This window comes from Capricornis sumatraensis, chromosome X (genome assembly GCF_032405125.1).
Source record: "Capricornis sumatraensis isolate serow.1 chromosome X, serow.2, whole genome shotgun sequence".
NCBI classification, from domain to species: domain Eukaryota; kingdom Metazoa; phylum Chordata; class Mammalia; order Artiodactyla; family Bovidae; genus Capricornis; species Capricornis sumatraensis.
In genome coordinates this window covers 65,946,797-65,962,170 of record NC_091092.1, presented here as the reverse complement: position 1 = coordinate 65,962,170, position 15,374 = coordinate 65,946,797, and the positions used below count along the sequence as shown (strand labels likewise).

The window sequence follows — 15,374 nt, the reverse complement described above, 5'->3', positions numbered from 1 at the left end:
ATATATGCTGTCTACAAGAGACTCAACTCAAACCTAGGGACACATACAAACTGAAAGGGAAGGGCTGAAGAAAGATATTTCATTCAAATGGAGACCAAAGGAAAGCAGGAGCAGCAATCCTTATATCAGATAAAAGAGACTTTGAAATAAAGATCGTGATAAGAGACAAAGAAAGACACGAACGAATGATCAAAGGTACAATCCAAGAAGATATTACACTTATAAATATATGTGCTCACCACACAGGATCAGCACAATACATAAGACGTATGCTTAACAAGTATGAAAGGGGAAATGAATGATAACAAGATAATAGTAGAGAACTCGATGGAGTGATCATTCACCTAGAGCCAGACATTCTGGAACTTGAAGTCAAGTGGGCCTTAGAAAGCATCACTATGAACCAACCTAGGGGAGGTGACAGAATTCCAGTTGAGCTATTTCAAATCCTGAAAGATGATGCTGTGAAAGTGCTGCATTCAATATGGCAGCAAATTTAGAAAACTCAGCAGGGGCCACAGGACTGGAAAAGGTCAGTTTTCATTCCAATCCCAAAGAAAGGCAATGCCAAAGAATACTCAAACTACTGCACAATTGCACTCATCTCACACACTAGTAAAGTAATGCTTAAAATTCTCCAAGCCAGCCTTCAACAATATGTGAACCATGAACTTCCAAATGTTCAAGCTGGTTTTAGAAAAGGCAAAGGAACCAGAGATCAAATTGCAAACATCCTCTGGATAGTCGAAAAAGCAAGAGAGTTCCAGAAAAACATCTATTTCTGCTTTATTCACTATGCCAAAGCCTTTGACTGTGTGGATCACAAAAACTGTGGAAAATTCTTCAAGAGATGGGAATACCAGACCACCTGATCTGCCTCCTGAGAACCCTACATGCAGGTCAGGAAGCAACAGTTAGAACTGGACATGGAACAACAGTCTGGTTCCAAATAGGAAAAAGAGTACATCAAGGCTGTATATTGTCACCCAGCTTATTTAACTTATATGCAGAATGCATCATGAGAAACTCTGGGCTGAAAGAAGCACAAGCTGGAATCAAGACTGGCAGAAGAAATATCAATAACCTCAAATATGCAGACGGCATCACCATTATGACAGAAAGTGAAGAGGAACTAAAAAGCCTCTTGATGAAAGTGAAAGAGGAGAATGAAAAAGTTGGCTTAAAGCCCAACATTCAGAAAACGAAGATCATGGCATCTGGTCCTATCACTTCATGGGAAATAGATGAGGAAAAAGTGGAAACAGTGTCAGCCTTTATTTTGGGGGGCCCCTAAATCACTGCAGATGGTGACTGCAGCCATGAAATTAAAAGACGCTTACTCCTTGGAAGGAAAGTTATGACCAACCTAGACAACATATTCAAAAGCAGAGACATTACTTTGCCAACAAAGGTCCATCGAGTCAAGGCTATGGTTTTTCCAGTGGTCATGTATTGATGTCAGAGTTGGACTGTGAAGAAAGCTGAGTACTGAAGAATTGATGTTTTTGAACTGTGGTGTTGGAGAAGACTCTTGAGAGTCCCTTGGACTGCAAGGAGATCCAACCAGTCCATTCTAAAGGAGACCAGTCCTGGGTGTTCAATGGAAGGACTGATGCTAAAGCTGATTGCAGCCATGAAATTAAAAGATGCTTACTCCTTGGAAGGAAAGTTATGACCAACCTAGATAGCATATTCAAAAGCAGAGACATTACTTTGCCAACAAAGGTCTATCGAGTCAAGGCTATGGTTTTTCCAGTGGTCATGTATTGATGTGAGTTTGGACTGTGAGAAAGCTGAGTACTGAAAAATTGATGCGTTTGAACTGGGTTGTTGGAGAAGACTCGAGAGTCCCTTGGACTGCAAGGAGATCCAATCAGTCCATTCTAAAGGAGACCAGTCCTGGGTGTTCAATGGAAGGACTGATGCTAAAGCTGAAACTCCAATACTTTGGCCAGCTCATGCAAACAGCTGATTCATTGGAAAAGACCCTGATGCTGGGAGGGATTGTGGGCAGGAGGAGAAGGGGACGACAGAGGATGAGATAGCTGGATAGTATCACCGACTCAATGGGCATGAGTTTGAGTGAACTCTGGGAGTTGGTGATGGACAGGGAGGCCTGGCATGCTGCAGTTCATGGGGTCACAAAGAGTCAGATATGACTGAGCGACTGAACTGAACTATATACCCCACTCACACCTATGGTTAGATCAACCAAACAGAAAATTAGCAAGGAAACACAAGCTTTAAATGATAAAGTAGACCAGTTAGACCTATATATATAACATTAATATATATTACCTAATATAATATATATTAATAAATATAAAACACATGTTAATAAATATATATATAATAATATATATATACTTACATACAGGGCATTTCATCCCCCAAATATGGATCTCACCTTTTTTCAAATGCACATGGGACATTCTCCAGGATAGATTACATCCTGGACCATAAATCTAGCATTGGTAAGTTTGAAAACATGGAAATTATTTCAAGCATCTTTTCTGATCACAATGCAGTAAGATTAGACATCAACTACAGGAAAAGAATACTACTAAAATAAATATATATGGAGGATAAACAACACGCTTTTGAATACCCAACAGATTACAAAAGAAATCAAAATATTCATAGAAACAAATGAAAATGAAAACACGACAATCCAAAATCCTAATGGTTTCAGTAAAAGCAGTGTTAAGAGGGGTGTTCATAGCTATACATGCCTACCTCAAGACAGAAGAGAAACATCAAATAAGAACACTAAAGGTCAATATCACTGATAAACATACATGCAAAAATCTTCAACAAAATTCTAGCCTACAGAACCAAAACCATATTAAAAAGATCATACATTATGATAAAGTGGGCTTTATTCCAAAGATGCAAGGATTCATCAATATTCGCAAATCAATCTGTTACATCATATTAACAAATTGAAAGATAAAAACCATATGATAAATTGAACAGATGCAGACAAAGCCTTTAACAGAACTGAACACCCATTTATGATGAAAAATCTCCAGAAAGCAGGCATAGAAGTCACAGACCTTAACATAATAAAAGCCATATATGACAAACCAATAGCAAACATTATCCTCAGTGGGGAAAAACTGAAAGCATTTCCTCTAAAATCAGGAACAAGACAAGGTTTCCCATTCTCACTACTACTATTCAACAGAGTTTTGGAAGTTTGAGTCACAGCAATCAGAGAAGGAAAAAAAATAAAGGAACCCAGAATGGAAAAGAAGAAGAAAAACTCTCACTGTCTGCAGATGACATGATCTTCTACATTGAAAACCCTAAAGACACAGCGAGAAAATTACTAAACCTAATGAATGAATATAGTAAACTTGTGGGATGTAAAATTAACACAGAGAAATCCCTTGCATTCCTATATAATAATAATGAGAAAATATAAAGTGAAATTAATAAACAATCCCATTCACCTTACAAGAAAAAGAATGAAATATTTAGGAATAAATTTAACTAAAAAAAAAAAGACCTGTATATAGAGAACTATAAAACACAGATGAAAGAAATCAAATATGACACAAATATATGGAGAAAGATACCATGCTTGTGCATTGGAAGAATAAATATAGTGAAAATGAGTATACTGCCCAAAGCAATCTATAGATTTAACGCAATCCCTATCCAGCTACCAACGGTATTTTTCACAGAACTACAAGAAACAATTTCACAATTTCTATGGAAACACAAAAACCCTCAAATAGCCAAAGCAATCTTGAGAAACAAGAATGAAACCGGAGGAATCAACCTGCCTGACTTTAGACTATAATACAAAGCTACAGTCATCAGCCAGTATGGTACTGGCACAAGGAAGACATATAGATCAATGGAACAAAATAGAAAACCCAGAGATAAATCTATGACCCTATGGACACATTATCTTTGATAAAGGAAGCAAGAATATACAATGGAGAAAAGACAATCTCTTTAACAAGCGGTGCTGGGAAAACTAGACAACCACTTGTAAAAGAAAGTCACTAAAACACTTTCTAAAACTATACAGAAAAATAAACTCAAAAATGGATTAAAGATCTGAATATAAGACCGGAACTATAAAACTCTTAGAGGAACACATAGGCAAAACATGCTGTGACATGAATCACAGCAAGATCCTCTATGCCCTATCTCCCAGAGTAATGGAAATAAAAACAAAAATAAACAAATGGCACCTAATTAAATGCAAAAGCTTTTGCACAATGAAGGAAACTATAAGCATGGTGAAAAGGTATCCTTCACAATGGGAGAAAATAATAGAAAACAAAACAACTAACAAAGAATTAATCTCAAAAATATACAAGCAGCTCCTGCAGCTCAATACCAGAAAAATAAATGACCCAATCAAAAAGTGGGCCAAAGAACTAACTAAACATGTGTCTGAAGACATACACATGGCTAATAAACACATGAAAATATTCTCAACATCACTCATTATCATAGAAATGGAAATCAAAACAAAAATGCGGTACCTACTTTGCCGACTAAGGTCCATCCAGTCAAGGCTATGGTTTTTCCTGTGGTCATGTATGGATGTGAGAGTTGGACTGTGAAGAAGGCTAAGTGCTGAAGAACTGATGCTTTTCAACTGTGGTGTTGGAGAAGACTCTTGAGAGTCCCTTGGACTGCAAGGAGATCCAATCAGTCCATTCTGAAGGAGATCATCCCTGGGATTTCTTTGGAAAGAATAATGCTAAAGCTGAAACTCCGGTACTTTGGCCACCTCATGCGAAGAGTTGACTCATTGGAAAAGACTCTGATGCTGGGAGGGATTGGGGGCAGGAGGAGAAGGGGATGACAGAGGATGAGATGGCTGGATGGTATCACTGACTCGATGGATGAGAGTCTGAGTGAACTCTGGGAGTGGGTGATGGACAGGGAGGCCTGGCGTGCTGCGATTCATGGGGTCGCAAAGAGTCAGACACGACTGAGCAACTGAACTGACTAACTGACTGACCATCTCATACCAGTCAGAATGGCTACCATCAAAAAGTATAAAAACAATAAATGCTGGAGAAAAGGGAACCCTCTTACACTGTTGCTGGGAATGCAAACTAGTACAGCCACTATGGAGAACAGGGTGGAGATTCCTTAAAAAATTGGAAATAGAACTGCCATACAACCCAGTAATCCAATTGCTGGGCATACACACTACGTAAATCAGAATTAAAAGAGACACACTGTGTTCACTGCAGCACTATTTACAATAGCTAGGACATGGAAGCAACCTAGATGTCCATCAGCATACTAATGGATAAGGAAGTGGTGGTACATACACACAATGGTATACTACTCAGCTATAAAATAAAGGAATGCATTTGATTCAATTCTAATGATGTGTATGTACTGGAGCCTGTTTTACAAAGTGAAGTGAGAAAGAGAAACACCAATATAGTATATTAATGCATATATTTGGAATTTAGAAAGATAGTAACGACAACCATATACGCAATACAGCAAAAGAGACATACATGCCAGAACAGACTTCTGAAAACTGGTCAATGACCTGTAAAAGAATTAAACTAGGACACTTTCTAACACCATACACAAAATAAAACTCAAAATGGATTAAAGATCTAAATGTAAGACCAGAAACTATAAAACTCCTAGAAGAAAACATAGCAAAACACTCTGACATAAATCACAGCAGGATACTCTATGACCCATCCCCCAGAGTAATGGAAATAAAAGCAAAAATAAACAAATGGGACCTAATTAAACTCAAAAGCTTATGCACAATGAACGAAAGTATAGGCAAGGTAAAAAGACAGCCTTCAGAATGGGAGAACATAACAGCAAATGAAGCAACTGACAAAGAATTAATCTCAAAAATATACAAGCAGCTCCTGTAGCTCAACTCCAGAAAAATAAACAACCCAATCAAAAATTGGGCCAAAGATCTAAACAGACATTTCTCCAAAGAAGACATACAGATGGCTAACAAACACATGAAAAGATGCTCAACATCACTCATTATCAGAGAAATGCAAATCAAAACCACAATGAGGTACCATCTCATGCCGGTCAGAATGGCTGCTATCAAAAAGTCTATAAATAATAATGCTCGAGAGGGTGTGGAGAAAAGGGAACCCTCTCACACTGTTGGTGGGAATGCAAACTAGTACATCCACTAGGGATAAATGTGGAGATTCCTTAAAAAACTGGAAATAGAACTGCCGTACGACCCAGCAATACCAGTGCTGGGCATACAAACCAAGGAAACCAGAATTGAAAAAGACACATGTACCACAATATTCATCGCAGCACTGTTTACAATAGCCAGGACATGGAAGCAACCTAGGTGGTCATCAGCAGACGAATGGATAAGAAAGCTGTGGTACATATACACAAAGGAATATTACTCAGCTATTAAAAAGAATACATTTGACTCAGTTCTAATGAAGTGGATGAAATTGGAATCTATTATATAGACTGAAGTAAGTTAAAGAAAAACACCAATAGAGTATATTAACGCATATCTATGGAATTTAGAACGATTATAATGATGACGCTATATGCCAGACAGCAAAGGAGACACAGATGTAAAGAACAGACTTTTGGACTCTGTGGGAGAAGGCAAGGGTGGGATGATTTGAGAGAACAGCACTGAAACATATATATTACCATATGCAAAATAGATCGCCAGTCAAGGTTCGATGCATGAGACAGGGTCAATGGGGCCAGTGCACTGGGATGACCCTGAGGGATGGGATGGGGAGGGAGGTGGGAGAGGAATTCAGGATGGGGAACACAGGTACGCCCATGGCTGATTCATGTCAATGTACGGCAAAAACTAAAAAAAAAAAAAAGTAATCATCCTCCAATTAAAATTAATTAATTAATTTAATAAAAAACAAAGATTAACATGAACTCATTAGGCTTCAGCCTAAGAATTAGCAACGGCGGAAGACGGGAGGGGTGAGTTGAATAACAAATAGTATGTCTGCATATACTAAATCTTGACTAAATTTCGTTTTTGTCTTTCTAATTTTCATGTTATTCAAGTATCATTTTAAGAAGAGATAAGAAAACCAATGCCCGTCTTACCTGCAGAAACACTGAGGGAGTTCTCCTTGACCATATAAAGGAAACAAAAATGGAGTGTTGCCATATCGTCCAAGACACTGAAGAAAGTTTTTGGTAGCTTTGAGACCATCTATGGTACTGCTGCCTGTCTCTGATGTCATTGCCATTGAGTGCAGGACAAAATATTGGAGGTTGGGGGTTAATTTTTGAGTTTTTAAATATTCAGAAAATTTAATTTCCTCATAGGCTATGAAAAGAAAGAGGAAAATTTATTAGTTAAAATCAGAACCAAATTTCCATTTAAAACCACTGTACAAAAATGAGATCAAGTTTGCTTAAAACACTTAGCAAAGGACACAGTTGGTGGTAGTATTACTACATTTTGGACCGAGACCATTGATTTTAGAGGGAAAAAACTAGGAACAACCTCACTATCCTAACTGGACTAATGACACAATTTTTAAGCTTTAAAAAATGATTCTCTGTTTAGTATTTTATGGATTCAAAAAATTAGAAAAGCATTACATAATTCATTAACCATCACAACAGTTTTCCATCGTTGGCAATAATCTTACTTTACTATCAACTGCAGACTAATGTCAATGATTACACTTTGAAATATCAAATATGACTAATGGTAAATTTTTGGTTAAAATAAGGATATAGTAGCACTTGATTTTTTTGAATTGCTATTCCTTCCTAAACCTTGGAACAATGAACTATGACTAAAAAGTAAAGAAACTAATTTCTGTATGGCTAGAGCTATCAATCCAACTGACTTATAATTTCATCTCAAAATATAAGGATCCCCTAAATACTATTTCTTTAAACCACGAACAGAAAAAAATGTAACTGGACTGTTACTGGAACAGAAAAACTTTTAAGATTAATATAAACAAATAAAAACTATAAAAATTTACAGAGAATATAAGTTTATGCTACTATGGAGAAACAATCTGGCAGTAAGAAATGGACTTAAAACTTTAAGAACAAGAGTCAGACTTTCAGTATTCCACATAGTAAAAAAAAATTGCCATATTTCTCAATTTTGTAAGTGAATTGTCAGTATATCCCTATTTTGGATAACTTTTGCAGCTCAATGCACTTTTAAGTGCAAAACACTTGATACTAAAGTGGTGTATTCAACTTTCAACAAACTTTGAAGTAAGTAACTGGCCCCAGATCACACAGCGAGGTGGGGCAAAGCCAAGATTAGAAACTATATCTTCACCTAATCCAGGAGATCCCACCCACACCTTCTAGCTTCCTTTTAACCAGACAAAATAAATAATTCAATATTCCAAGCAAAAGTGATCCTTGAGAAATGAATATATAAATCTTTAAATGACAGATAAATTAATAGATGAGGGTCAGAGACAGTAAAATATATGTGCCACTATATGTAAAAAAGATAAACAACAAGGATATAGTGTATAGCACAGGGAAATATATGCAATATCCTTCAATAACCTATAATGGAAAAGAATCTGAAAAACTATATATGCGTATGTGTGTGTGTGTATATATATAAAAAAAACTGAATCACTTTCCTGTACACCTGAAGCTAATATAACATTGTAAATTAACTATACTTCTATTTTTCAGTATAGTTCAGTCACTCAGTCATGTTCGACTCTGCAACCCCATGAACTGCAGCACGCTAGGCCTCCCTGTCCATCACCAACTCCCAGAGTTCACTCAAATTCACATCCATCGTGTCGGTGATGCCATCCAGCCATCTCATCCTCTGTTGTCCCCTTTTCTTCCTGCCCCCGATACCTCCCAGTATTGGGGGTCTTTTCCAATGAGTCAATTCTTCACATCAAGTGGCCAAAGTGCTGGAGCTTCAGCTTTAGCATCATTCCTTCCAAAGAACACCTGGGACTGGTCTCCTTTAGAATGTACTGGTTGGATCTCCTTGCAGTCCAAGGGACTCTCAAGAGTCTTCTCCAACACCACAGTTCAAAAGCATCAGTTCTTCGGTGCTCAGCTTTCTTCACAGTTCAATTCTCACATCCATACATGACTACTGGAAAAACCATAGCCTTGACTCGATGGACTTTGTTGGCAAAGTAATGCCTCTGCTTTTCAATATGGTATCTAGGTTGGTCATAACTTTCCTTCCAAGAAGGAAGCATCTTTTAATTTCATGGCTGCAGTCACCATCTGCAGTGATTTTGGAGCCCCAAGAAATAAAGTCTGACACTGTTTACACTGTTTCCCCATCTATTTCCCATTAAGTGATGGAACCAGATGCCATGATCTTCTTTTTCTGAATGTTGAGCTTTAGGCCAACTTTTTCACGCTCCTCTTTCACTTTCATCAAGAGGCTTTTTAGTTCCTCTTCACTTTCTGCCATAAGGGTGGTGTCATCTGCATATCTGAGGTTATTGATATTTCTCCCAGCAATCTTGCTTCCAGCCTGTGCTTCTTCCAGCCCAGCATTTCTCATGATATACTCTGCATAGAAGTTAAATAAGCAGTGTGACAATATACAGCCTTGACGTACTCCTTTTCCTATTTGGAACCAGTCTGTTTTTCCATGTCCAGTTCTAACTGTTGCTTCCTGACCTGCATACAGATTTCTCAAGAGGCAGGTCAGGTGGTCTGGTATTCTCACCTGTTTCAGAGTTTTCCACAGTTTATTGTGATCCACACAGTCAAAGGCTTTGGCATAGTCAATAAAGCAGAAATAGATGTTTTTCTGGAACTCTCTTGCTTTTTCAATGATCCAGCGGATGTTGGCAATTTGATCTCTGGTTCCTCTGCCTTTTCTAAAACCAGCATGAACTTCTGGAAGCTCACAGTTCACGTACTGCTGAAGCCTGGCTTAGAGAACTTCTATTTTTAAAAATGGTTAAAAAACTGGATAATGAAAAAGGAGTATTATCTATGAAGAATCAGTTGATAACAATGTTTAATTAGCAAGAATAAAAATTAACATCTATCATAGACTGATGTTATTATGAAAACATCTCATAGTTTGCATAGTACCCATAGTAGCCACTAGCCATGTGTGGCCACTGAACACTTGAATGTGTGGGTACTGTAACTAAATTTTAATTTTAATTAAGTAGGTACTTCTTGCTAGAGGCCAACCTACTGGATCATTCAAAATAAAAATATTTTAAAACTATAGCAAGTGGCTCAATAAATCAGAGAAAGCATATTAAAATAATAAGAATCTCAAAAAATGTGAGAACACAAATTTAATGAAAAACAGTACCTTTATATTCATCAGGATGTTCCTCATACTCCATACAAAATGTGAGAAACTTCATTAGCATTCGCTTTTCTACCATAGTAAGTTGTTTGCTATTAAAGACATCTGCTCTGGAGCAAGGAACCTAAAATATATGATTTTAAAGTTAAGAAACTGCTTCCTACTGATACAAGTATTCCAAATGACATTTTTTTCCTTTTAAGTATACAAAGATTATTATTTCCTTTCTATCAGGCTGTTTCATGTAACCTTCCACCAGTTCTACTGGCATCTCTGTTGACTTCAGAGTTAATTAACTTGTGAGTTCCCTTACTTAATTACTCCAAGTTGCTCCCGATGCTATTAAAAGCCACCAGCATGTGAACCCTAACTGGGAAGAAATGACAGCTCAGTCTAGCAATGCTGTCTAAAATTAACATTTTCTCAACATGAGCATCAAGCTACAGAATAAATCATCAGAAAATTAACATTAGACATTTTAATTGGCAATCTCTTACTATTTGCATTTGTTAAAAATAATCAGTTCAGTTCAGTTCAATTGCTAAGTCAAATCCTTGCGACCCAATGAACCACAGCACGCCAGTCCTCCCTGTCCATCACCAACTCCCGCTGTCCACCAAAACCCATGTCCATCCAGTTGGTGATACCATCCAACCATCTCAACTTCTTTTGTCCCCTTCTCCTCCCGCCCTCAATCTTTCCTAGGGTCCTTTCAAATGAGAGGTGGAGGTGATGGAATTCCACAAATGAGAGCATCAGGGTCTTTTCAAATAAGTCAGCTCTTTGCATCAGGTGGCCAAAGTATTGGCGTTTCACCTTCAGCATCAGAGCTTCCAATGAATATTCAGTACTGATTTCCTTTAAGATGGACTAATTGGATCTCCTTGCAGTCCAAGGGACTCTCAAGAGTCTTCTCCAACACCATAGTTCAAAAGCATCAATTCTTCTGCACTCAGCTTTCTTTATAGTCCAACTCTCACATCCATACATGACCACAGGAAAAACCATAGTCTTGACTAGATAGACCTTTGTTGACAAAGCAATGTCTCTGCTTTTCAGTTGGTCATAGCTTTCATTCCAAGGAGGAAGCGTCTTTTAATTTCATGGTTGCAATCACCATCTGCAGTGATTTTGGAGCCCAAGAAAATAAAGTCAGCCACTGTTTCCACTGTTTCCCCATCTATTTGCCATGGAGTGATGGGACCAGATGCCACAATCTTAGTTTTCTGAATGTTGAGCTTTAAGCCAACTTTTTCACTCTCCTCTTGCACTTTCATCAAGAGGCTCTTTAGTTCTTCTTCACTTTCTGCCATAAGGGTGGTGTCATCTGCATATCTGAGGTTATTGATATTTCTCCTACAATCTTGATTTCAGCTTGTTTTTCCTCTAGGCCAGCGTTACTCATGATATACTCTGCATTAAACACTTTGCACATAAGTTAAATAATCAGGATAACAATATACAGCCTTGAGGTACTACTTTTCCTATTTGGAACCAGTCTGTTGTTCCACGTCCAGTTCTGTTGCTTCCTGACCTGCAAACACGTTTCTGAAGAGGCATGTCAGGTGGTCTGGTATTCCCATCTCTTTCAAAATATTCCACAGTTTATTGTGATCCATACAGTCAAAGGTTTTGGCATAGTCAATAAAACAGAAATAGATGTTTTTCTGGAACTCTCTTGCTTTTTCCGTGATCCAGCGGATGTTGGCAATTTGATCTCTGGTTCCTCTGCCTTTTCTAAAACCAGCTTGAACATCTGAAAGTTCACGGTTCACATATTGATAAAGCCTGGCTTGGAGAATTTTATGCATTACTTTACTAGCGTGTGAGATGAGTGCAATTGTGTGTTTGAGCATTCTTTGAGATTGCCTTTCTTTGCGATTAGAATGAATATTGACCTTTTCCAGTCCTGTGGCCACTGCTGAGTTTTCCCAATTTACTGGCATATTGAGTGCAGCACTTTCATAGTGTCATCTTTCATGATTTGAAATAGCTCCACTGGAATTCCATCACCTCCACTAGCTTTGTTTGTAGTGATGCTTCCTAAAGTCCACTTGACTTCACATTCCAGGATGTCTAGCTCTAGGTGAGTGATCACACCATCGTGATTATCTGGGTCATGGAAATCTTTTTTGTACAGTTCTTCTGTGTATTCTCGCCACCTCTTCTTAATATCTTCTGCTTCCGTTAGGTCCATACCATTTCTCTCCTTTATTGAGCCCATCTTTGCATGAAATGTTCCCTTGTTATCTCTAATTTTCCTGAAAAGATCTCTAGTCTTTCCCATTCTATTCTTTTCCTCTATTTCTTTGCATTAATCACCGAGGAAGGCTTTCTTATCTCTCCTTGCTATTCTTTGGAACTCTGCATTTAAGTTTGCTGCTTCACCAGGAAAATAACAATCTTATTTGTCTATCCTTCCTAAACAAAATGGGGCTTCCTTGATGGCTCAGATGGTAAAGAACCCATCTGCAATGCTGAAGGACTCGGATTTGATCTCTGGGTGGGGAACATCCTCCAGAGAAGGGAATGGCTACTCACTCCAGTATTCTTGTCTGGAGAATCCCATGGACAGAGGAGCCTTGCAGGCTACACCAAGAGGTCACAAAGAGTCAGACACTACTAAGCAACTAACATTTTCACTACTAGTTTCCCAAACACAACATAGCAACTTAAACTCATACTCAGTTACCATCCTTGCTCAGCACAGTACCTGTTTCACTCTTCCTTCTCGAAATGCAAGAATCCTGGTAATATTTTTGAACTCTGCATATCGACTAACATTAGATTTGATTAGAAGATCAATCAGCAATCCTCGAGAATATAATAGCTGCACAAAGAAAATATTTCAGAGAATGAAATAAAAGGTGAAATATTGGAAAAACTGATAAAAACAGAATAAAGATATATAATTTTGTTATATTTAAAATTATTTACAAAAAGTATTATACCTATTAATATTATAATATATAACACAATTTATTACAGGTTCACAACTGATTATCTGAAATTCAAGAATCCAAATAATTCTGGAATCTAAAGCTTTTTCACAACTGACCCAAACTGATACAGGGCTCTTACACCTGTTTGTCCTAGTTAGTGTGAATATCCATACACATTGGGCTCTTCCCTGGTGGCTCAGATGGTAAAGCGTCTGCCTACAATGTGGGAGACCTGGGTTCGATCCCTGGGTTGGGAAGATCTCCTGGAGAAGGATATTAATATGTTTAATTATAGAGCACCTCTTCAGACTCTGGTAAGAACATTACATCATATATAAAGTATCATCCAGCATATATACTGTATTAATTTCTAAAATCCAAGTTAACTAATTCAAAATGAAATTTTCAGTACAAAACCTATTTCTCACTTGACTACTTCAGTGTTCTTCTTTTTTAAAAAAATTCTTTTCTTCTCATGAGGACAAGAAAACTATGGGTGGGCTATGATTAAACTTCTACCCAGAAACTAACTGCCAAGGTAACATGGAAAGAATGGTAAATTTCAAAGCATGCCAGGATCAAATTAGGTGGAATAGATAGCTCAGAAATATGAGGAAGGACCAAGACAGTAGCCAACTCAGACCAAGGCAGAATCAGGCACAGCGACCTACATCAGGAAGAAACAATGAGTAGTAAAAAGATATATTTTCAAGCATCAGGTTCAAAAAGACCAGCAAGATGGATGTATGATTAGATCAGCAAAATAGGAGGAGCATTACTTCCTTTCTTTATAACATGGAACTTCAAGAGAGCACATTAAATAAAAAATCCTAGTCTGATATTATTCACTACCCTCTCCAACTTCTTTGCAATTTCTCATCATTTGCCCTCAACTTATGGTATTTGGTCTCTCTACTTTCACCCAGCCCTATATTATAACATTTTATAGCCACTATTTTATCTTACTAGTGTTTTCTATTCTTTTGCACTAAATTTGTCTTGCTTCCTATAAATCCAGTGCAACACTGCATGCTCCAAAGATTTGGGGACCACCTTTGAATTCATGTTGACTAACATTAGAGGTAAGAATGGGAATTAAAAAAAAAAAAAACAAACTGAAGGCAGTTGCATCCTTCCCAACCTCCCTGCCCAAATTACTATTAAATTATCTTCCAAAGCCCTCACATCTGAGCCAATTATTTTTGAAATGCATCAGTTTATTCAAAATGTTCATCATTATACAGATGCCAAAATAGTTACTATATAAATAAGGGCTAAAAAGAAGTTTATTTAATAGATTGACTATAATAACATGGACCCGTAATTAGATTCATTAGACATGTTTTCTTGATAGAATTCAAAGTGTCCATGTAATAGGAGAATATTTGGGTGGAGTACATGCTCCAATACAGAAGTAACCATGTGATACAGTACTGAGCATTCTTGTGTTTTTAACTTAGGTCTAAAGAATATTTTAATAGAACTATAAATTTCAGATACTATCTCTTTATAAAATAAACACTCTACATTTCAAAGAATAAAATAATGAAAATTGGGTTTATGGACTCAGATGCTTTATTCAATCAATTAGAAATTAGTACAGTTCCATGATAAGATGGGTAAAACTGTTACTTACCTTTGATACCAAATCGATATTAAACCTCCTGCCTTCTTTAATGATTTGAGAGTAAGTAATCCGATTTTTCTTTGGCTGTTCTGCTGTGTCTTTGGACACAGGCACATTTTCACTTGTTTCCTTTTCTGCAGTTGAGGGCACACAAGTGTTATCATCACAATCGTTTTCTTTTTCCCCTGTCACTTGAACATCATTTACTTCTAGGGTTCTCTCTGGATCACTGCTTGGAGTTTGTTCTGCCGGTATTTCACAGCTTGTACTTCTTAATGACTCATCTTCTATAGGCAGGCAGGCAGAATCTGCAGCTTCAGTGCAGTTCACAGATGTCACAGAAGCGTGATTTTTCTGTAGTGCACCAGCTTCTTCGACATCTTCATGCAAATCCTGACTGATGAGAAATTACAATAATAATCCACACCAATAATCAAAGTGGTAATTATACGTGGGTACGTTTTTATATATATCATTTAACTTTTAATGGCAATTTTTATTTCTTTACCTCATTTATTTTATC

At 37.3% G+C, this 15,374-nt stretch overlaps 1 protein-coding gene across 1 annotated transcript in view; it reads right to left on the bottom strand.

Moving 5' to 3' along the window:
* Nucleotides 1–15,374, bottom strand: part of CHM (CHM Rab escort protein) — a 214,332-nt gene that overhangs the window by 122,432 nt on the left and 76,526 nt on the right. The window contains exons 5-8 of the mRNA XM_068963181.1: nt 14,861–15,248; nt 12,996–13,112; nt 10,286–10,406; nt 7,081–7,306 (exon numbers count right to left, since the gene is read on the bottom strand). Coding sequence (XP_068819282.1) covers nt 7,081–7,306; nt 10,286–10,406; nt 12,996–13,112; nt 14,861–15,248 — 852 coding nt within the window. The remainder of the gene's footprint in view (nt 1–7,080; nt 7,307–10,285; nt 10,407–12,995; nt 13,113–14,860; nt 15,249–15,374) is intronic.